Genomic DNA, 23,662 nt, shown 5'->3' with positions numbered 1-23,662 from the left:
GTTATTCAATATACTGGTTACATAAGGCCTTTCAAGAAGTGGATTCTCAGTCTGAGAGGGCTTCTCAAAGTGCTGCTGCAAGCTTTCTGGTCTCACTTGGCCCACTCTGCTAATCTTCCTTTGCCAGCTCCTACAGTAACCCTGGATTTATTAGTCTCAACAAAGAAAGGATAAAAAGTAAATCAAATGCTATGATGCCAGTGCAAAACTTCATTGGAAGCCCTAAGGCAGCAGTGTAACTCCATAAAATACAAACACATTTTAAAATACACATTGCTTCAGGCCAACGCGACTGCAGTTTATTTGACTATTTTATGGTAGGGGAGAAGGTTGAGTGTTGATGTGAAAGCCCTGATATCAGTAATGGGGATGATACAATCTGCCAGCAGAGGAGAGGTTGGCAGGTAGGTTAGCTGCATCACTTCACAAGAAGAATTTGAATCCTCACCAGAAGGGGTACCATCCTCTTCCAGTTCATACTTCCCATATCCAACAACCTGAAAGAGGTCAAAGACAAAAGTGAAAACTCTGCTGACCAAATTTAGGGGTTTAAGATTTCTGATAACCACCCAAACCACCCAAACTCAGTAAATGACAACCCTAGAATGGATGGAGTTAACCATACTCACATGAACGCTGAGCATTTTACTTCCTGGCCCTCTATGAGCCTTGAACCAGTTGACCAGGTCTGATTTTGAGAATGACTTCAGTGCTTCAATCTGACAAGGGAAGGGAAGATAGGAAAGAAATCTAAGAAGAAAGATAGCTCTTAAACCTAACCCCCAGGCAGATGTCCCTGGACCTGCTTAGCATGTGAAGACCTCATTTTTTTCTTCCTATTCTCAGGTTACCCCTAACCTTCCAGACCAAAACAATGATGAAGCTCTCGCATACCTTCACATTTTATACCAATCATCTACAATGGCAAGAGAGGTTCGCAGATGCTCTAATTACAGCTAAATATCAGACACTGAGCCCAACACCCACATCTCCTTAGTGTCACCTCCCAATTACATGGTAGCTGCATACCATGGCTTGAGGAAATCTACCTTGCTTCTATTAAGAAAACTAGAGTGCGTTAAGATGAAGCCTCTTTCCATCACAGAGCAATGATGTCCTATGGTAATTCACCATATAGGGGCTACATATTAACCAAAGTCATACTGGAGTACAGGATCCAGATCTGTTTTTCATAGGTTTTACTACTTTGGAATAGAAGTCAAAAGACAAGCACCTGGAATAATGAACACCATAAAGAGTCCTCAGTTTTCTTTAAATGGCAAAATTATTTTTCTCCACAAAATCTTGTAAACCTCAATATATAGCATAAAAATAGAGCTGCTCTGATTGAAATTGGTGGTAGTGTGGTAAGGATTAGCACCCAGCTCACGTGGCCAACTAAGGTGCTAGAGAGGCCAGTCTGAAAACTCAAGAAGTGAGCGAGTAATCAGGCCAGGACTAGTGTTTCGAGTTTCTCTTCCACACAATGCTGGTGTGCATGAACCTGTGATTGCTGTAGAATCAGGAACCTTCACCAGTTTGTCTGAGCTGTCTTACTCTGAAAACCATGTTACCTCGTGGGCAAGGCGGTCAAAGAGGTACTGCTGTGTCACCACTTCATTCCAGTTCCTATCCACCTCCTCCCCAAGGTGGGTATCCTCACACTCCTTCAGCTTGATGAGAGCCGTAACCTGTTCCCATGAAAAAGAAAGATGCTCGGGGGGGCAACATACCACTTCCCCCAGAACACACCGGGCCCTGTCCAGCCTGGCTTGCGATGGACATGCCAGTATGAGACGGACAGATGAAGCTAGGGGGACACTACGGTAAGAGGAAGATGGAGCTGCAAAGCTCAAAAACTGGCCAGCAAAGCCCTGTTAAGACTTGTATCTGGGAACCTGTGTGGGCCAAAGGCCAAAAGACGAGGCTGGCACAGTCACCTGGGTGTTGAATGCCTCTTCAGTGAGATTCTCGATCTTCTCCTCGAAGCTAGAAAGAAACTCTTCTATCTTCTTATCAACAACTTCAGAACTGAAACAAAACATCTTCAATTAAGTCATCAAAAACCTGATCTCAGGCAGAAGGTAAAAGAAGGAATGAAGACTAAGACACATTTCCAGGAAAAAAGGCTAAAGTGTTTTCCCAGGCCTCAGTATTCCACCTGAAGCTGAGGAAAGAAAAGAGAACAGGACCCTCCCCCTCAACCCACCTCCAGCCCAGTTTCCAGGTATCCTCATAATGAAGCAATCACAACCATGTTTGACCATTCCAAATCTGAAAACTAACAGCATGCCTGTCAGATCAGGCATCCTTTCCCTTCTTGTCCTCAGGTCTGCCTGAAGAGAAGAAACACTGGCAAGCCCCACACAATGACCACAGGACTTGAATCAAATCTTGTAGGGCCACTGGAACTACTGATCAGTCCTGGAACAGGTCAGCTATAACAACCCCCATCTTCCCAGCTTCCACTGACTAAACAGAGCAAACCTACTTGGTCAGGGGTGCCTAAGGTTGAAGGAAGCACATGTAGCCCCTACTCTCCATGCCCATAATAGGAGGTTACACTCCTCTATTTACTCACTTACTTGTATTTGGTTGCCTGAGTCCCCACAGTGACAGAAAATCCTAGAATCCCGGATGTGTTCCTACAGGTAGGGTAGACATGGTACCTACAGCCAGAGAGAAAAGTCAGATGAGCTCAGGTGATCATCTGGGCCTTAGCCTTGGAGGCACTAGATAGGAGTGGGAAAAGTTTCCGCCCATCCTTACTGGAACGACCCAAAAATGTTAAGGTCTCTATACCTCTCCTGAATTGGGGACCACACACTAGCCTTTTTTCTTATCTTGAAACTTGACCCATGGAAAACCTGATTATAGTCCAAGGTACAAATTCCAAAAGTTTGGATGAGTAAGTATCACCCTGTGAGATGGAAGGAAGCTCTAACAGGCTGCTCAGTAAGGGTATTTGATGAACTTCAGCCTGCAATTAGCTCTAGGCCCTTACTTGAGCTCGGTGGCCTTGTAGCAGACTTACCCAAGGGTCTGCTTGGTTCGAAGGAAGTCAAAACAAGGTTCTTCCATGTGCATCTGTAATTCAACATACTGCCCATCAGCTCAACTCCTCCCAGCAGAGAAACCTCCATTTCTCTCCCCAGAGTGTTTCACATACCTCCCAAGTCCAGCCTCCCTTAGTGCCTGTCCATGCTTATACTGGGTGAGAACAGTAGACGACCATCTCACCTTCAAATCACAGGTCTCTGACCTCCCCCTGTCCCTATCCCAGGCAGAAAAGGCCAGGCCTCATAGTGGGCCGGGGGCTGCTGAAAACCTCAGTGTCTCTATGCACTTACCACAAGCAGCTCCATGAGAGTGTATTCTCTCAGACTCCTGGTACCTGACTGAGAAGAAACGGTTGTCAGGTCAACTGAATATCCAATGGTTTATAGGGCTTTTAAATAATCCAGCTATTCTAGGCAACCACTTAGGTATCACCACCAATGCTCTCCCCCAAGGGAGTTAATCATACTTTGATGTTGTTTACATATCTACCTTCCCACCAGACTGAAGGTCTATGAGGACAGGAGTCAAGCTTGACCATTTGTACTCCTGGCACTAGCATAGAATTGCAGGTGCAAACAAAAGTGAGATTAATAATCCCTGACCTGCCGGATCCTGTCAGAGGACACTCTAAAACTAAGTACTTGCAACTCAAAGCCCTAAAGAAGACAGCAGGAAATGTTTGGGGATCCTGAAATGTATCTGGATCTATTCCTCAGGAGGAGAGAAAATGAATAGTGCCCCACACACGGACCAAAATCAGTTGATAAGAAAAATATTTCAGAGGAAGAAGCCACGCTTTGGGACCACATGCTAGCTGCCCAAGACTGGCAAAATAATGCATTCAGAATGAAAGAACAGGAGGCCAATAAACAAGGGTGTTGCTAGTGCATCCCAGAGTCAGGATCTTGCGGGTTCCTCTCACACAGACTCATTTGCTTCCGACTCATCAGAGGAAGAAGCTAATGCCTATGTGCCCTTGCAAGACCTGATTAGTCAGCATTGAGATTTTCTGTTTCCCTCTAAACAGACCACAATAAAACCAATGCTCTCTGAGAAAGGATATGGTTTCCAAAAGCAAACAGTTTGTATTAGAAGCTAGTGCTAAGAGGTGACTGATGGAAAGCATTTCTATAAACATAGTCTTACAATGTGAAATCGTGCCGAAAATGAGTACTCCTGTCCTGGGGTTGTAAGCAGTCAGAGGCACTGAAAATCTAGACTAGGTTAAGAAAGGCTAGGCCATACCATTTGTGGAGTTTGGGACCTGGTAGTCATAACCTAGAAAAGGCTGCAGGTTGGAATGCTACAGCCACAGAGGCTCCAGAGAGAAGCGAGACCTCTACGGAAGGACAAAAATGTTACCAACCTAGCTCCAAAATTGCTGTTGCTCCTAAATCAAACTACTCATTAAGAAGACTAGGACAAGACACAACTTCACTAACGAGATGACCGTGACATCGGGCAAGTGAATTTGCTCCTGACAACCAGACCAGGATAATGTCAGAATAAGGCTGAGGCCCAGGGCCAGAGACACAAGACAAAGAAATGATAATCAGGCCATTCCACCCAAAGCCCAGTCAGGGATCTTCAAGACCTGACAAAGAAGTGCATTCCCGACGTAGGGAACCCAAGGTAACAGCAGCAGCTACAGGAGCTCCAGAATTTGGGAAGTCAGTAATCAGACTAGACAGGCAAGGTTTAAGGAAGATCCCTATAGTTCTAGAAGCGAGTGGGACCAAGGTTAAAGCAGACTATAGCCTAACTGTGATTATTGCGAAGTGCTTCCTTACGTTAAGCACCACCCACCCCAATAGAATGGTGTGGAAAGAACACAGAATCTGAAGACAAAAGGAATACATTTGAGACCCGGCTGGTATGGCCTCTAGATCATGGAGTTGTCACCCTAAAACAGCGGTGATAAATCCTTCCTCTCAGGTGCTTTAAACATTTATGACTCCAGTAGGTCATTCTGTTTGCTGTGTCTTAATTGTTTGGCTATGTTTACTTCTGTCTCCTTTTCAAAACTGCCCCTTAACAAATGTCCTTCTGCTCCTTGGAGTTCTACCAGGGGCACATGTAGGGATTTTCATCCACACCTCGGTTTCTGGTCCTCTAGATTAGTACTTAGGTGATGAATTAAGCAATCCCTCACTGTGATTGAAAAAGGATCCATTTTACCAACAGAATCAATTTTAAAATGTAGTTGCTTCAAGAGGACAAATGGTCCCAAGCATAAAACTACAGAAGTCACTATAAAGGGCCTTGAAGGTCACTGGGTCACTTATCCCCAGGTACTGGACCTTCCACCAGTCTTTAGTACCCCCAACTGACCTGGTAGTACACAGTGACTTCAGAGTTGGCATCACCCTTGTTCAGAGCTTTCACTTTGCATAGATGGTGGCCACTGGGAAGCTCTACCACCTGGAACTGCACAGGCATCTCCTGCTTCAGAGGCTTGAAGTTTAGTTTGCTGCAAGAGAATCAGTACGGGTCACTGAGGCACCCAAAAACTAAGAATCTAGGCCTTCTAACTTTTCAATTGCTTTGTACACCAGCCTCAAAAAATCTACTACAAGTAGTGTTTCAGTTGGGTGTTTAGTAACAATTAACTGAGTTGTGGCTCCATGCCCTCTCGCTGGTAAGAACACATAACCCCAAAGAGAAAATTCAAATACTTACTCAACAACATATTTCAGGAAATCCATAGATTCCTAAGATGCAAAAGAGAGTAACTACATTAAGCTCTCTAGACATTCATTTCACCCAGAATCAACTAATATCAATGTTCCAGTTGCTTGGGGAGCCCTGCACAGCTTTCGGAAAGCAGGTATAGTTGGTGACCTAAATGCTGGACAAGTTATTCATTGACTGATTCAAGATTTATTGTGTTTGTGGAACACTAAGTGGCTCTTAACTGTTCTGGCTCTCTTGGCAATCTGTTCACCCATATACAGATTCCCAACTGGATCAAACTTAATTGTTTAGTGTTAGTTTCCCAACTAGGCTGTGGCCTTTATGACAACATGGACTATGTTTCAGAATCCTGGGCCCACTGACATAGAACCTGGATAAAGCAAAGAAAGTAACATTTAATACTGAGTGAATATATCTTCTTCCCCTCTTAAGAAGTCTGTTTTCTTATCTATAAAATAAGGAATAAGTGGAGGGATGAGCTCTTCTCTAAAGTGATTTCCACTGGGGGAAATTCATGGTACTAAGGACTCTGTGCCAAAAGCCCTTGCCTGGTACTCCAATGGTGCTCGGAAAAACAGGCAGCTATTTCTTCTCTTTCCTTTGTGGACTGAGACTTAAAATTCTTTTGGTGGCCAAGACAGAAACTAAGGCTGGTTTTGGGGTTGAAGAATAAAGATAGCAAGGGGAGGATAGCAGCCACAATTTCAAGAGTGACCATTTATATATTCCAATCAAAGGGCCAGCCCTGAGAAACTGGGAAGCCATGGAGGAGGATGGTTAATAGCCAAACAGTTTAGGGAGAGAATCTTGAACAAGCATCTGACTGAGGAAAAAGCCTTAGGTACAAGGCCCCACAGACATTTCCAACTCAATATGCATCAGAACTAACTCCTCATATGCTCCCACTCTTATTACTGTTCCTTCTCCACCAACCCACTGCTTCAAGAAAGAAATGTGGGCATCTAGACTCCCTTCTCTCTCAACCCCACTGAGTGAATCTCCGTCATCTTCTAGTTCTTAAGCACTTCTTTAAAAAAACAAAACAAAACAAAACAGGGTCTTGCTTTGTTGCCCAGGCTGGAGTGCAGTGGCATGATCTCAGCTCACTGTAGCCTCCATTTCCTGATCTCAAGCAATCCTCCCACCTCAGCCTCCCAAGTAGCTGAGATTACAGGTGTGCATTGCCACACCCTGGTAATTTTTTTTATTTTTTGTGGAAGTGGTGTCTCACTATGTTGCCCAGGCTGGTCTCAAACTACTGAGCTCAAGCGATGCTGCCACCTCAGCTTCCCAAAGTACTGGGATGACAAGCATAAGCCACCATGCCCAGCCTTAAGCAATTCTTTTTCATTTATTTGGCCTAACATCAGGCTTCAACATTTTTCACTCCAACTTTTTTTTTGAGATGGAGTCTTGCTCTGTCACCCAGGCTAGAGTACAGTGGCATGATCTCGGCTCACTGCAACCTCTGCCTTCCAGGCTCAAGTGATTCTTCTGCCTCAGCCTCCCAAGAAGCTGGGATTACAGACGCCCACCACCACACCTGGCTAACTTTTGCATTTTTAGTAGAGATGGGTTTTCACCATGTTGGCCAGGCTGGTCTCGATCTCCTGGCCTCAAGCAATCCGCCTGCCTCAGCCTCTCAAAGTGGTGGGATTATAGGCATGGGCGACCTCACAGAGCCTTTACTCCAACTTTTTATTGTGATAAAATAACACAAAGTTTATAATCTCAATTTTTTTTTTTTTTTTTAGACAAGGAGTCTCATTCTGTCGCCCAGGCTGGAGTGCAGTGGCGCAGTCTTGGCTTAGTACAACCTCCGCCTCCCGGGTTCAAGTGATTTTCCTGCCTCAGGCTCCCGAGTAGCTGGAACTACAGGCACGTGCCACCAAGCCCAGCTAATTTTTGTATTTTTAGTAGAGACGAGGTTTCACCATGATGGCCAGGCTGGTCTCAATCTCTTGACCTCGTGATCCACCCACCTCGGACTCCCAAAGTGCTGGGACTACAGGTGTGATACACCGCGCCTGGCCAATCTCAACCATTTTTAAAAATGTACAGTTCAGGGCCAGGCATGGTGGCTCATGCCTGTAATCCCAGCACTTTGGGAGGCCGAGGCAGGTGGATCACAAGGTCAGGAGATCGAGACCATCCTGGCTAACACGGTGAAACCCTGTCTCTGCTAAAAATACAAAAAATTAGCTTGGTGTGGTGGCAGATGCCTGCAGTCCCAGCTACTTGGGAGGCTGAGGCAGGAGAATGGCGTGAACCCGGGAGGCGGAGGTTACAGTCAGCTGAGATCGCACCACTGGACTCCAGCCTGGGCAACAGAGCGAGACTCTGTCTCAAAAAAAAAAAAAAAGGGTGTTGGGGGGGGTACAGTTCAATAATGTTAACTATATTCACACTGTTGTGCAGTAGATCAGATTTTCAGAACGTTTTCATCTTGCAAAACCAAAATTCTGTACCCATAAAATAACTCGCCTCCTCCCTCTTCTCCCCAACCACCAACCACTGGAAACCACCATTGTATTTTCTGCTTCTATGAGTTTGACTACTTTAGATAACTCACATGAGTGAAATCATATCTATACTTTAAAACAGCTTCAAAACTTGTCTCTCTGGATATTTCTTAACCACAAATCTTCTTAAATCCTTCAATGGTTCTCCATTTCTACAGAATAAAGCCCTAGCACCTTAGCTTCACAAATAGGCTTGACATACTTGTTCTGGCTATGTATGTATGTATGTGTGTGTGTGTGTGTGTGTGTATGGACACATATCCCTCACCATTTCCTTCCTCCCATTTTAGCCTCTGTACTAAACTGTTTATGGTTTCCACAATCTTCAACAAACGTAACTAACAGTATAGACATGCCAAACTCATTTCACTCAAAGTCTATTACCAGCAATCTATTTTTTTCTCTCTCTCTCTTTCTTTCTTTCTTTTCTTTTGAGACAGGGTCTTACTCTGTTGCTCAGGCTGGAATACCGTGGTGCAATCATAGCGTGCTGTAGCCCCAAACTCCTGGGCTCAAATGATCCTTCCACCTCAGCCTCCCAAGTAGTGGAGACTACAGGCATGTGCCACCATGCCTGGCTAATTTTTTATTTTTTGTAGGGATGAGACTTCACTATGTTGCCTGGACTGGTGTCAAAATCCTGACATTAAGTAATGCTCCTGCCTTGGCCTCCCAAAATGCTGAAATTACAGGCGTGAGCCACCATTCCCAGCCCAGCAGTCTTCATCTTAAGAAGAAAGCTGCCCAGCAGCAGAGGGGTCAGGTTCCCTCCTAAACAGAGTATGATAATGCCGGCCTGCCAAAACTACAGTTTCCCCCTTTAGGGAAGAACTAGTGCAATTCCAGAGTTCACAACTGCATTTAGACCTGGCCTACAGAGCCTCTCACACTCACTGTGCTTGTGACATTTCCTTGTACCAGGCCCTCCACAAAGAGCTGGGATTTGAATTCTTTGACGAAGCTCAGGAGAGACTCAAGGGAAAGGCCATCCATCAAAGCCTGGTACTTGTCAATCATAGACCAACGGGCATATTCCAGGATTAAAAGCCGCACATCTCTGTACAGAGGGCAGAAAAAAAAATACTCAAAGTTTTGTTATTAGAAATGAATCTTCAGAATAAAGAAATATTTGGTCAAGTTTCTATAAAGGATGTGTTTCTAAAGAGAGACCATTTTTATCACAATATAACATGGGAAAACAGTATCAGAATCACCAAAAAAGTACTGAAAATCACATACACAAACTTTTAAACAAACTTACTTAGCAGTACAAAAATGCACTTACCTGTCTCAGTTGCAGGGTAAAATATTTCACATAAAAGTAAAGCTGCCAGATGAGTCAAGTCTACTTACTTGTACACTGATTTAAAATTATTACTATTTTGGTTTGAAATCTCACTAATATTTTATTAATCACTAGAGGCCATCATTTGGGATATCTATTACTGCAGTGACAATATAATATAGGTAAATGGCTCTGGCCCAGAATCAGATTAGCTTCATCCCCCATCTCCACAACCCCACCCCAAATAAGCTGTTTGAATTTGACAAATCTACTAACATCTATGACTCAATTTCTTCATTTGTAAAATAAGGGAAGTAATTCATGAGAGGTAACCATTTTGGATAGAATTAATCAATTTATATAAAAGTTCTTAGATCTAGCACAAAAATATTCAACAAACAGGTTTATTATTATTCTATCTTTTATAAAGTAAATTTCAGGAGTTGAATTTTAATAAAATAGAAGGTTGTGTTTAATGTATTTTTATACATAAATAAGGCAGTATTCATGAGTTATTGGCAGGGCTATTCATTATCATATCAATGGTTGCAGATAACTCTCCTTATTTTTATTATTATACTTTAAATTCTAGGGTACATGTGCACAACGTGAGGTTTGTTACATAGGTATACATGTGCCATGTTAGTTTTGCTGCACCCATCAACTCGTCATTTACATTAGGTATTTCTCCTAACGCTATCCCTCCTCCAGCGCCCCACCGGCCAACAGGCACCAGTGTGTGATGTTCCCCTCCCTGTGTCCATGTCCTTTCTAACATATATCTGGTTAATAGCTTTTGTAACTTTCTGGGTTCAGAATATCAGTTATTACATGACTGACTCCTAATCCCTTCTTTCTAATTCTGGAAACTGATGGGTTCATTATAGCTGTGTCAAAAGCAGAATCTTTACATAAGGTTGTGCTGTTCACTATTTATAGATGCCCTGGGCAATAAGGTCAAGTAGGGGCTAGCCAGTCACGTGCACAAAGGGGTATGTCTGTTCAGAGGACTTTCCTCTCCCTCCCACAAAGGCTCTACCTGCTAATAGAGGGTACCCCAAAGGGATACTTTTTTCTGATTCACACAAAAGTATCCTACAGGCTACAATTAGCCCTGGACTAAAGTAGTGAGAACAGGCTGACTGAAGGCCCAAGGGCATTGCCTATGAGCAGAGGGTTTAAGTATTAGCATTCAGACTGTGTAGCTGCCTTTCTGCTCTCTTCTGGAACGTTGGCTGAATTTTGGATAGTTAAGATTGCTAGATAAGTGACATGTTTAGCAGTTTAACTCAGCTACTAATCACCAACATACTAAAATCACCAGTAAATAATTCGGGGCTACAATAAAGCCAGCACTTCTTCTGGTTGGTTTTTTGTTTGTTTTTTTTATGAGGCAGGGTCTATCTCTGTCATGCAGGCTGGTGTGCGGTGGCATGATCATGGTTCACTGCAGCCTCAACCTCCTGGGCTCAAGCAATCCTCCCACCTCAGTCTGCCAAGTAGCTGGGACTACAGGCATGTGCCACCACACCCAGCTAATTTTTCAATTTTTGGTAGAGATGAAATCTTGCTATATTGCCCAGGCTAGTCTTGAACTTCGAGGCTTGTGATCCTCCCACCTCAGCCTCCCAAAGTGCTGGGATTACAGGTATAAGCTACCATGCCCAGCCCAAAACTAGCACTTCTTTAACTATTATTTAGGTATAATGATTGGTGAAAACAGCCTTCTTTACTTTTAGTCTCTAAGTACAGTAGGCATTCACAGCTAGCTACATAAGCTGGGGTTAGAAATACTCTAACATTATGGACTGGTTTCCTAAACTACAGCACAATTCAAACATGGCTGAAAATTAGCACTGAAACTACAGCCTTATCCCCCACACCTACCCACTAGGAAGACTAATACTTTCAGGTCCTCAAAATATAAGCTCATCTCATTTATACCCACTTGGCCAAAGTCTCAGGCTTGATGAGGATGTTAAAGTAGGTCTTCTTCAACTGCTCAGTTATCATTGTAAAGACAGCTGGTGTGGAATTGAACTCAGCTAAGTAGTCAATAATGAGCTGAAACAGTAGCTAAAAGAAAAAGAAGGAAGCACTTTAAGAAGCATGGAAATCCACTATGTATTAGGGAAGGAAATGTTTCTCTTTGGTTTTTACCAGGGTACCCAGCATGGTACTAGGCATTGTAGGAGGGGGACACAAGAAAATTACTAATGACCTTTTGTTTGTTTGGGTGTTAACCTGGAGACAGGATGTCACTCCAGTCACAGCTGGAGTGCAGTGGTACTATCGACTGTAATTCATTGTATCCTCGACTGCCTGGGCTCTAGCAATACTCCCACCTCAGCCTCCTGAGTAGCTGGAACTACAGGCAGGCGCCACCATGCCCGGCTAATTTTGTTGCTTTTGTACAGACGAGGTCTTCCTATGTTGCCAGGGTGGTCCTCAAACTCCTGGCCTCAAGTGATCCTCCTGCCTCAGCCTCCTGGCCTTAAAGAATCTTAAGGGTCCAAAATCCTAAACAAGTGTCAAATTTGGAACAATTCTTCCTTTTTTTTTTTTTATCATTTCATGGGTGTTCTCAATAAGATTTGTAGTGTGTCCTTAGATAGGTCCTATACTTTTCCTGTTTATTCTTAGCCATTTTATTTTTTTTTCCTCAATATTGTAAATAAATGTAAGATTGATTTCATCTATTTGTTTCTTTCTTTTCTTCAGAGACAGAACCTCACTATATCACACAGGCTAGTGGCACGATCATAGCTAAGTATCCTCAAACTCAAGTATTTCTCCTGCCTCAAACTCCGGAGGAGCTGGGACCACAGGCACATCCCACCGTGCCTGGCTTCCATTTCTAAGTGGTTACTGCTACTATGGGGGGAAAAAAGTCATTGATTCTGATATACTAGTCTTTTGACCAGCCATATCACACCTATTTATTTTTTTTAATTTTAGTGGCATATGAGGTTTTCTAAGAATATAATCATATCATCTGCAAGGAAAAATATTTTTTCCAAAAAAGTTTTTATTTCATTTTTTCATCTTACTGTAATAGCCAGAACCTCTAAAACAATAACAGAATAATAGAGATGATTGTGGATTATTCTTGGCTTGTTGCTGATGTCAGTGTTCATCATTTTATCAGTTAATGTAATGTCTGCTGATAAGTTATTTGATGTTTTTTTTTTTTGAGATGGAGTCTCACTCTATTGACCAGGCTGGAGTGCAGTGGCGCGATCTCGGCTCACTACAAGCTCCACCTCCCAGGGTCACACCATTCTCCTGCCTCAGCCTCCCGAGTAGCTGAGACTACAGGCGCTGCCACCACGCCCGGCAAATATTTGTATTTTTAGTAGAGACGGGGTTTCACTGTGTTAGGATCTCGATCTCCTGACCTCCGACCGCCTCAGCCTCCCAAAGCACTGGGATTACAGGCGTGAGCCACCGCACCAGGCCGAGGTTTTCATACTTAAGTAATTTCCTTCCATTCCTATGTATTAGGAATGCCAACTCAAATTTATCAAATGATTTATCACCATTTATCACTATATTCATACAGTGGTTCTCCTTTGACTTGTGTTATGGTGACTTATGATCATCAATTTCCTAATATTCCACAACCCTAGCATTCCTGGTACTTATTCTTTTTGCTAAACTGGATTTAATTTTCAAATTTTTAGAAAGTTTACATCTATATTCTACAGATAAAATTGGTATTTAGTTTTCTATACATACATACATACATATATGTTCTATATTAGGTTTTAATATCAAGGCTAAGTAAGCCTCACAAATTCAAGAACATCAAATACTTTTCCATGGTTTGTATTTTTAATAAGCTCTCCAGGTAATTCTAAAACATATTTTCCAAATGACAACCACTGAATTAGGCTTTAATCTGCTTGAAACTTAAGCTACATTATACTTAGGACTTAGAAGGTTGACAAAGTAAAATATTCCATGGCGCCTCCTTCTGAGACCAATCTTTGCTCCATGGGGAGGTGGAGAGGGGAAAAGACATAAAAAGGTGAGAGCTATGCTCTTCTCTTGGGTTTTGCAAGATGAAGGCTGTTACCGCCCAGCACGGGCCTTTCTGGCAGGTCCTTTCCTCTAAAAATTTTCTTGTATAAACCTATTTCCCTAAATCTTAATATAATGTATATTCTACCCAAGAAACCTAGACATAAAATTTATTATTGAGCATATTATATTACTTTACCTGGTATTCAGTAATCTAACTCTCTTAGCTAACAACCCATTATTTTCCCCTCCTCTTAAGAAGTTTTTGATGAAGCAATACTGGAACATATTCCTCACTAAGAGATTAATAACTGACATGATACAGACCCTGTTTCAAAATGGTTCATCAACTTAGAAGGGAAACAAGACACACATACTTGAAACAACGAGAAGGAGCATAAGATGAGGAAGTAAGGGCACAAGCATTTGAGTTCTACTCTATTTCAGGCAAAACACCAGTCAAATTTGTTATTCCACAGCCGGCATGGAGGCTCATGCCTATAATCCCAGCACTTTCAGACGCTGAGGCAGGCAGATCATTTGAGGTCAGGAGTTCGAGACCAGCCTGGCCAACATGGAGAAACCCCATCTCTACTAAAAATATAAAAACTAGCTGGGTGTGGTGGCACGTGCCTGTAGTCCCAGCTACTCAGGAAGCTGAGGCATGAGAACTGATTGAACCCGGGAGGTGGAGGTTGCAGTGAGCCAAGATCACACCACTGCACTCCAGTCTGGGTGATAGAGTGAGTATCTGTCTCAAAAAAAAAAAAAAAAGGTTATTCCTGTATGGTAAAAAATTTAGCTAGAACCAATCCTAAATGCCAGTGTTGGTTGTGGAGAAACTGACAGCAAAGGCAAGTGAAATCAATCCTGAAGCATGGGCTATAATCCCATGCACTGCCAGTAATTAATAAAACATATGTTGTTCTTATGTATAGTCAGTCACAGAATAGCTGTCATCAACCAAGAATATTCAAGATAATCCACATTAATAAACATTTCTTTCTCTGTACAGCATCCCATGCACACACCTCTATATAAATATGGTATTTTAATGCTCTCTCTAAGGAAAACAGAGTACTTGTACTTACAGGTAGTTTGTGGTTAAATCCTTTCACTCGAATAATTAAACCATGTTCTCCAGCTACCAGTTTATACTCCAGCTGTGCCACATCTGCTTCATAAGCTGGTTCCGCAAGGTTGTGCGTAAGGATATTGACAAAGATATCAAAGAGGACCACACTAAGAAGTACAAAATGCAAATGGCATCTTTAATTGGTAAGAAAGACACAGGAAATAGATTTGTTTCAATTTAGAGTAAGCAGCTTCATTTTTAGAGAGTATAAATTCTCTACTCCAGAATGTAAAACTGTATGCTGAGTTCAAAGGTAATACAGCTTACTCAGGATTCAGTTTCAGAGGTGTATTATAGAATTCCTACCTTCAGCAGTGCTTCCCAATCTTTTTCACATCATGTACACATACAAAATGATAATATTTATATTGTACAATGAGGTAAATGGAATAGGCATCAGCAGCACTGGCCTGAAGGCTCTGTCTACCCTCCAAGCCTAGGCATTCTGACTGATTAAAAATATGAGGTATGGGAATGCATTTTTTAGAGTGAATATTAACAAATTCTAGTGCTGCTTGTCATTTTAAGTTTGGATTTTACAGTTAAGTAGGAAAAGAAAGAAGAAATGCACCCACATTTCCCAAGTATTTCCTATGTTCAGATATATTTTAGGCTCTCTGGCCTCCCACAATGAAAGCTATCTACATAAATATATAAGGGATTTGCTAAGAACAGGAACATTCACATTCCTTGGTATTCTACAAATACAGAATCAACAGATCCATCAGTCTCATTATAGACTGGACAGTCACCCAAACTGATCTTTAAGGACTTTTCCCCATCCAGTAATTGGGAACTAATTGCTCTAGTCTACACTATCAGCATGTTTTACCAATGGACGCTGGTAATGCAACAGCCACAGTTCCATTTTAATGTTTGGTAATCATACAAATAACTTGTTTGGAGCACAGAAAAAAAATACATAAATCAGCAACATAGCTCAAATATGGATAGAGAAAATGACAGAATGATGTAGAATGAAACAAAATAGTTTTTCAATAACTAAAAAATATATTTTCCAGAAAAAAAGACAATTGCTTACTTTGCTGCAGATTTCTGTATCAAGGGTGAAATTAGATGGAAACGTATATATGCTGAAAGAAAAAAGACCATAGACAGAAAAGGTTAGGGGTCTCAAATATTTTATACATCTGTTATTTTCCCCAATATAGATATTTTTAATTCTGAAATAAACTATTAATCCTTAAATCCTCATTACATCTTTATTCTTAAGGGTCTTTAAAAATCAGTATTTACCATTCCAAATAACGAGTTCCAGAAGGCACTCTTTAATCTATGGGAAGACCAGACACATGCCCATGGGCAGATACACAGAGAGGCCTATAAATACTCGTATTTATTAATAGCTTCAGTCAGGAAAAATTCTTAGAGCACAGATGTTAAGAACATTAAGGGAACAACCCCAACATTCACACAAATTTATAGCAGAGGCTTTCCAAGGAAACTGAATTTAAGGAGGTTTTAGAAACTCGTAAGTTATTCAAAACAAATAATGAAAATAACTTCCCAATAAACTCAAGAATCCCACAGAGCTACAATACAGTTGTGTTTTGAGGTTGGGGATATGGGTTAAAGGACATACAAGAGCACCCAGCCTATGATTCCATGTGGCTTCAATAAGTTCCTTATGCCATGTTTGAGAACAGAACAGTAAGAAGCAACACAGTTAGGGCCACAGCATTAAAGATAAGGACTTTAGAGTCTACTTAACTCTATACTATGCTTCCTTTATGCTGAAAACAAAATGGTAGAAGGAGGCAGTTGGTGGGGATTTCACATTTGTAATGCTGGACTAGGCTATCTATTATGTCTTTGAATAATTCCCTTGTGTATTCTTATCTCTTTTTAAAAACAATGTTCATATAACACCAATTCCTTAAGATGGTCAAATACCTGGGTCTGCTTTCATTTAGTTGACAGAAAAAAACCTACAAACAATTTCATTCTAGCCTTAAATGTTCATTTCCTGGACACTGGAGTCCACAAGGATTTCTGCGACAACACAGGAGCACAGTGTAAATCTGGTGGATGAGCCTAGAAAAGGTCTTCAAATCGAAGGGGGAAAGAGAAGGAGGTGATACACACAGGGGAAACAAGTTGCTGCAAAGTGGAGAAATATTTGTTTTACTTATTTTACTCCTTTTAGGGAGGGTGAGAGGGCTTCAAGGTGGCTGATAGAGGCACCCAGCCCTAGCCTCCTCCACAAAGGAGGACCAAAATAGCAAGTAGATTATCACATGTCAAACAGAGCATCTAAAGAGAACACTGGAATTCAGCAGGGAAGTAACAGGAAGGCAACATTTTACCTTTGGGGATTTTGAATTTGTTGTCTTTCTTATACCACAGGCAACCTTGTGGAGTATTCACAATTTTAACTGGGTATTCTGTTTCAGGGCAATCGAAAGCCTTCAACGTAAAGTCCGTGGCTAACAAAAGAAGATAATAATAATTTACTCGAGTATTGCAGCAGGAGTCCCAGTAACTGTTATTGGCTTCAGGAGTCTAAGTAACTTTTCTGTGTGGCAAAAATAAGCCAAATTCAAATACTAGAAATACATTAAATTAGTAGACCAATACTGAAGGGAAAACTATGTTGGTCTTAAAGTAAATAAACTCTAAAGATCTGGAATTTCCCAAGAACTGATTCTGATTGCTACACATTCTGCTTCATTCCCTTTCTTAAAGACAATTTTAACTGAGAGAGGAGCCTTTAGTCAGGATAGTTTCATAAACCAATTTATGAAACAATCCATTAATTCATGAGAATGCCTTTTACCAACCTTACGCTATACATTTGAAAACTTACAAAATTGTTCTGCTCAAACAAAGTCAAACTCTTCCTTTTGGTTAATTAAAACAACAGTTTCATCAACACACAGATGAAAAATAGCTGATTTTTAAAATTTGAGTACTTGCTATATTTATGTAAAACAGCTGGATTTGGTAGGCATGGTAGCTCATGCCTGTAATCCCAACACTTTACAAGGCTGAAGCAGGAGGATCACTTGAAGCCAGGAGTTTGAGACCAGCCTGGGCAACATAGAGAGACCACATCTCTAGAAACAAATTAAAAATTAGCTGGGCATTGTGGTGCACACATGTAATCCCAGCTACTCAGGAGGCCGACACAGGAGGACTGCTTGAGTTCAGCAGGTCAAGGCTGCAGTGAGCCATGATCATGCCATTGCACTTCAACCTGGGCAAGAGAGTGAAACCCTAACTCAAAAAACTAAAATAATAAGCTAACTGGGTTGTTTAGATTATTTACAGTTCAAGATGTGAAACTGAAATGTCTAACATAGATAATAGTGTGTGTGTGTGTGTGTGTGTGTGTGTGTGTGTGTGTGTGTGTGTGTGTGACGGAGTTTCACTCTTGTTGCCCAGGCTGGAGTGCAATGGTGTAATCTCAGCTCACTGCAACCTCGGCCTCCTGGGTTCAAGTGATTCTCCTGCCTCAGCCTCCCAAGTACCTGGGATTACAGGCATGCGCCACCATGCCCAGCTAATTTTGTATTTTTTAGTACAGACGGAGTTTCTCCATGTTCCTCAGGCTGGTCTCGAACTCCTGACCTCAGGTGATGTGCCCGCCTTGGCCTCTCAAAGTGCTTGGGATTACAGGCATGAGCCACAGCACTTGGCTAATACTTTTTTTAAAAGGCTTTTTTTTTCCTAATGGAAGGCAGATTCACATAACATAAACTTAGCTATTTAAAAGTGAACAATTCAGAAGCATTCACAATGTTGTGCAACTACCACTTCTAGCTAGTTCCAAATCATTTTCCTCACCCCAAAAGGAAACCCCCTATGCCTTAAAGGATTGCTCCTCATTACCCACTCACCTCAGCCCCTATCAATCACCAATCTATGTTCTGTCTCTACGGATTTATCTATTCTGAACATTTCGTATAAATGGACTTATCTGTGACCTTTTGTGTCTAGTTTGATGTTTGCAAGGTTCTTCCCCATTATAGCATATATCAGTACTATATTTTTTATGAGTAATATTTTAAAGTATGTATACATCACAATTTGTTTATACATTCAGCCACTGATGGGACATTTGGGCTGTTCCCTCTTTTGAGTATTGTGAACAGTGCTGTGTGAACATGAAGGTCCATGTATTTGTTTGAGTACCTGTTTTCAACTATTTTGGGTATATACTTAGACATGTAATGAATGGCTGGGAAATACAGTGTTCTAAGTAAATTACAGTTATAAGCAACTCTAAAACCTTGGACCTAGGATTAGTAGCTTTCAATTATTTTTTTCTGCAACTCACTTAGAAATATGTTTTCCACTGCAAGCTAGTAGACAGATAGGCAGACATCTGAAACAAAAGTTCTTAAAATAACATTCTTTCTACATGCAATGAAACATTTTGCTATTTTCTATTCTAACTGATTTTTTAATGCTTTCATGGCTCATTACATTGATCTTACAATCTATTGCATTGACTTCACAACCTTCTAATGGGCTGCCACCTGCAGTTTGAAAAGCAATAGAACAATCTGGAAAGATAATGGCAATCCCTAAGGAGACTGGTATGGAAGAATCAGCTACGCTATACAGGATAAAGCATAAACTTCAGAGTCCCAAGATCTGTGTTTAAGTCCTGGTTTCTCATTCACCAACTGAACAGTCTTGTACCAGTCACTTTGCTTTTCTGACCCCCAGTTTTCTCATTTGGAAAAGTAAGAAAATAGTAATGCCAACCTCAGAATGTTACTGGGAATCTCAAATATAAATTCCTATGATATGCTGTAAAATATAATGTGCTATACAGGTGCCTATTAGCACATGGATGGATTATGTATAAAAATTGCTATTTTGCTGACCTATGTACTTGTTTTCAGCTGGAAGATGAAGATCTGGATTTAATTCGAAATTACTACTCCACAGTTCAGCCCAAGAGTTTTCAATATCTGTAAAGGAGAAAAATAAACTGACCCAATAAACAATGCAATGTTCAACATTCTCTTAATAATAAACTAGTTATCAGCTGGCCTACAAATCAATTCTCCTTTCTCAGGAAAACTGTGACTGACACATATCCAGGCATTCTAGAATCGTGCTACTCAAAAGTGTGGTCCCAGCAGCACTGGCATCACCTGGGAGATTGTCAGAAATGCAGAATCTGGCAGAGCACGGTGGCTCACAATTGTAATCTCAACACTTTGGGAGGCTGAGGTGGGTGGATCACCTAAGGTCAGGAGTTCGAGACCAGACTGACCAACATGGTGAAACCCCAGAAAGGTTTCTACTAAAAATACAAAAATACAAAATGAGCCAGGCGTATGCCTGTAATCCCAGCTACTCAGGAGACAGGGGCAGGAGAACTGCTTGAACCCAGGAGGCAGAAGAAGTTGCAGTGAGCCAAGATCGTGCCATTGCACTCCAGCCTGGACAAGAGCAAAACTCCGTCTCAAAAAAAAAGAAAAGAAAAGAAAAAGAAGAAAGAAAAAGAGAAATACAGAATCTCAGGCCCTACCCAAACCCTCTGAATCATAATCTGTATTTTAGTAATATCTCCAGGTGACAAAAATGCGCACTGACATTTGAGAAGCATTTTCAAAACTAAGTCAAAACTCTGCCCCTAAAATACCAAGATAACAGAATTTTTTCACTAGTTAGTAAACATAAACATAGCAGAAAATAACTTCCTGTGCAGTAGTATAAGTAATTGTCATTTCAAAGTGAACTTTTAAAAAAATTATACTTTCTTCCCCCTGTAGAACCATGAAATTATTAAACATTTCCAGGTAAGTTAAATATACCTAAATGTAAGACAACTGTTAAAATATTTTACCTTCTATACTATACTGAGTTCCAAACCATTTCTCCTTGAGGTCACATTTTCCCTCATTAGCACCAGACAGTAAAACAAGATTTGCTTTTTGAGGAACTAGCTGATTTAAGGCTTCAGCAATGACCTAGTGAAGTGGGAAGAGGGGAAAGAGATATACACAATTTCAACCTAATACATGTCTGTTAAAAAGGCAAAAATCACATTGTTAGGTACCTCCAAGATCTATGCTCATAAAAATACCTACAGTTCATGAACACCCTCATTTACAAAGTCTCATCAGTGTTTCAGAACCTTTTTTCCTACTTTATTGAGGTATAGTTGGCAAATATCAAGTATGTTCTTGATAATGCTTTAAACAGTGTTTATCTTAAATCCTATATATTATCAGCATTAGCAGTAAAAACAGCTATCCTTTACTACTAAGCTTCCACTGTGAGCGAGGAAGTATTTAACACACATTATTTCATTTATTCCTAAAAACAATCCTAAGACAGGCTGATTTACACAAAATAACAGTCAGCTTCAGAGGGTGATGGTTAAGTAATTTGCTCGGTTAAAGATTATGTAACTTGTACAGAATAATACACAGCTAGAAGTGGCAAAAGTGGAGTTCTAACTCAATTTGTACATGCTACCAAGGACTATGCTCCTAACAGCTATCTTTTACATCACTTCATATCCAGGAATCAGTAAAACACTGCCAAGGTAGGGCCTCCTTCAATAATCCTCCAGCTACAATAAGGACTAAACAGAATTTTGTGGCTTGGTTTGGAACCCTAACTACTACTTAAACACCATTTATTGAAGCATAAAACAACAAATGGTGGTTCAGAAAAAAAAAACAACCAGCCCGTACCGGGCACAACCATCCTAGTGACATGGCAAGAATGTGTGGTTGTTCCCTCCTCCTTTACCTTTCCCTGTCCTCTTTAAAATTAATAGTTTAGGAATGTCTATGCTAAAATTTCTCAAGGAATGTCCTATGTTATAATTTCTCAGTCTCAGCACTACTAACATCTTGGGTCAGATAACTATTGTAGGATCCTGACTTCTGCATTATAGGACATTTAGTAGCATCCCTGGCTTCTACCCACTGGATCCCAGGAGCACCCCACGCCTCGCCCTGAGTTGTGACAACCAAAATGTCTCCAGACAGTGACAAATATCCCCTGGAAGGCAAAAGTCACCTCTGGTTGACGCCTGCTATCCTGTATGAAACAAAATGACTTATTCTCCACTAGTGAAGGAATGACCCTGACCAACAATTCATTGGCATGTAACATTATCCCTGAGTCATATGTTTCTAATTCAGGGAACCTTTAAGTTTTCTTATAAATATTTTCAAAATGATTAAAAATTTAACTGTCCCAACTCTGCAACTGAATTAAAAGGTAAGCTAAACAACTAAGTACTTTTTACAGGGAAACCACATACTTCTTAGGAATCACTTCAACTAATTTCAGTAGATGTTTCAACATTTGAAAATTATTAAAATAGTACCTAACAAGTACTGATTTTGATTTTCTCCTCTTATATTAAAACTTAATTATGTAAAAGAAACATGAGAAATTATTCACAAAACTATTGATACTTCTGTTTAAACAAACACAAATCCTGACTAAATATAACTAAGTTTTCTTCGTTCCCATGGTTCTTAAATACATCTGCGTACTTTCTCACCCTCCTCTTCCCCTAAAAGTAAGTTTTAGACATATAAACCTACTTACTTCTGGCTTATATTCAAAAAGAAGCTGATCTCCAGTGAGAATGTCCTGCAGTGGGTACAGCTGCATGTTCTCACACATGTTTTCCACATACTCAACTGGATCTGTCTGTAAAGAAGTAAATTATTTCACACTAGTACTTCTCCATTATTATATTTGATTTACCACAAGATACAAATACTTTCTCCCTTTCTTATTAACAATGAAACCAAAAGCTTCTGAACACATATAACGAGATATAATTGCAGCTTAAGAATCTGATGCTCAGTAGGCTGGACACAGTGGCTCACGCCTGTAATCCTAGCATTTGGGAGGCAGAGGTGGTTGGATTACTTGAGACCAGCCTGGGCAACATGGCAAAACCCTGTCTCTACAAAAAAGGCAAAAATAAGCTGGGTGTGGCGGTGTGCACCTGTAGCGCCAGCTCCTTTGGGAGCTGAGGTGGGAGGGTTGCTTGAGCCCAGGAGGTTGAGGCTGCAGCGAACCGAGATCGTGCCACTGTACTCCAGTGTGGGTAACAGAGCGAGACCCTATCTCCAAAAAAAAAAAAAAATTCTAAGAAAATATAGCCATAGCTACTCCCTTAGGGAGCTTAAACTCATACCCCTCATGCATCATTCTGAGCCCTATAACCCATTAGGTTCTAGTCATTATCACAGCCTCTTAATGATAGCAATTACCACACTGAACTACGAATGTCTGTTTACCAGTTAAGTGCCCCACATGACTATGTGAGCAATAAAGGCAGGTGACCTATCACTACAGCACTATCATCTAAAAACTACTTGTAAAAAGCATGAATCAAATCAATGCAGGACATTTAGCAGCATCCCTGGCTTCACTGGATCCCAGGAGCACCCCACACCCCACCCTGAGTTGTGACAACCAAAATGTCTCCAGACAGTGACAAATATCCCCTGGAAGGCAAATGTAGAAATCAAGGTGTGTTGGGCCAGGCACAGTGGCTCATGCCTATAGTCCCAGCTATTCGGGAGGCTGAGGCAGGAGAATCCCTTGAACCCAGGAAGTGGAGGTTGCAGTGAGCCAAGATTGTGCCACCACACTCACACTCCTGCCTGGATGACAGAGCGAGACTGTCTCAAAAAAAAAAAAAAAATGTGTTAGCCAGGCAAGGTGGCTCATGCCTGTGACCCTAGCATTTTGGGAGGCCAGTGCGGGAGGACAGCTTAAGCCCGGTTCGAGGCAAGCCTGGGCAACATAGCAAGACCCTGTCTCTAATTTAAATTTCAAAATAATTAAAATGTGAGTGTCAGATAAAAGTCTTGAGATAAAAAAGTATATTCATAAAAACATTATTGCAATTTAAAACTGAAAGAATGGCCGGGCGCGGTGGCTCAAGCCTGTAATCCCAGCACTTTGGGAGGCCGAGAG

The 23,662-nt window shown here is 41.2% G+C and overlaps 1 protein-coding gene across 4 annotated transcripts in view; it reads right to left on the bottom strand.

Annotated features, from left to right (window-relative positions):
• Positions 1–259: 259 nt before the first annotated feature.
• Positions 260–23,662, bottom strand: part of NRDC (nardilysin convertase) — a 96,891-nt gene continuing 73,488 nt past the window's right edge. For 3 of the 4 annotated variants that reach the window (XM_017875414.1, XM_017875415.1, XM_017875418.1), the window contains 17 exons: positions 22,274–22,378; positions 20,547–20,670; positions 19,576–19,662; positions 17,047–17,166; positions 15,762–15,813; positions 14,676–14,826; positions 11,510–11,637; positions 9,171–9,333; positions 5,740–5,771; positions 5,392–5,530; positions 3,351–3,398; positions 3,035–3,087; positions 2,586–2,669; positions 1,941–2,031; positions 1,575–1,691; positions 630–719; positions 260–497 (listed from right to left, as the gene is read on the bottom strand). In XM_017875414.1, the coding sequence (XP_017730903.1) occupies positions 300–497; positions 630–719; positions 1,575–1,691; positions 1,941–2,031; positions 2,586–2,669; positions 3,035–3,087; positions 3,351–3,398; positions 5,392–5,530; positions 5,740–5,771; positions 9,171–9,333; positions 11,510–11,637; positions 14,676–14,826; positions 15,762–15,813; positions 17,047–17,166; positions 19,576–19,662; positions 20,547–20,670; positions 22,274–22,378 (1,782 nt within the window). In that variant the 3' untranslated portion in view covers positions 260–299. The remainder of the gene's footprint in view (positions 498–629; positions 720–1,574; positions 1,692–1,940; positions 2,032–2,585; positions 2,670–3,034; positions 3,088–3,350; positions 3,399–5,391; positions 5,531–5,739; positions 5,772–9,170; positions 9,334–11,509; positions 11,638–14,675; positions 14,827–15,761; positions 15,814–17,046; positions 17,167–19,575; positions 19,663–20,546; positions 20,671–22,273; positions 22,379–23,662) is intronic. The other variant, XM_017875417.1, reaches the window with a different exon arrangement.

The sequence above is a fragment of the Rhinopithecus bieti genome, unplaced genomic scaffold, assembly GCF_001698545.2.
Source record: "Rhinopithecus bieti isolate Rb0 unplaced genomic scaffold, ASM169854v2 scaffold_10017, whole genome shotgun sequence".
In the NCBI taxonomy this organism is placed as follows: Eukaryota; Metazoa; Chordata; class Mammalia; order Primates; family Cercopithecidae; genus Rhinopithecus; species Rhinopithecus bieti.
Note: the sequence above shows the minus strand (reverse complement) of the source record. Positions and strands in the feature narration are given on the sequence as shown.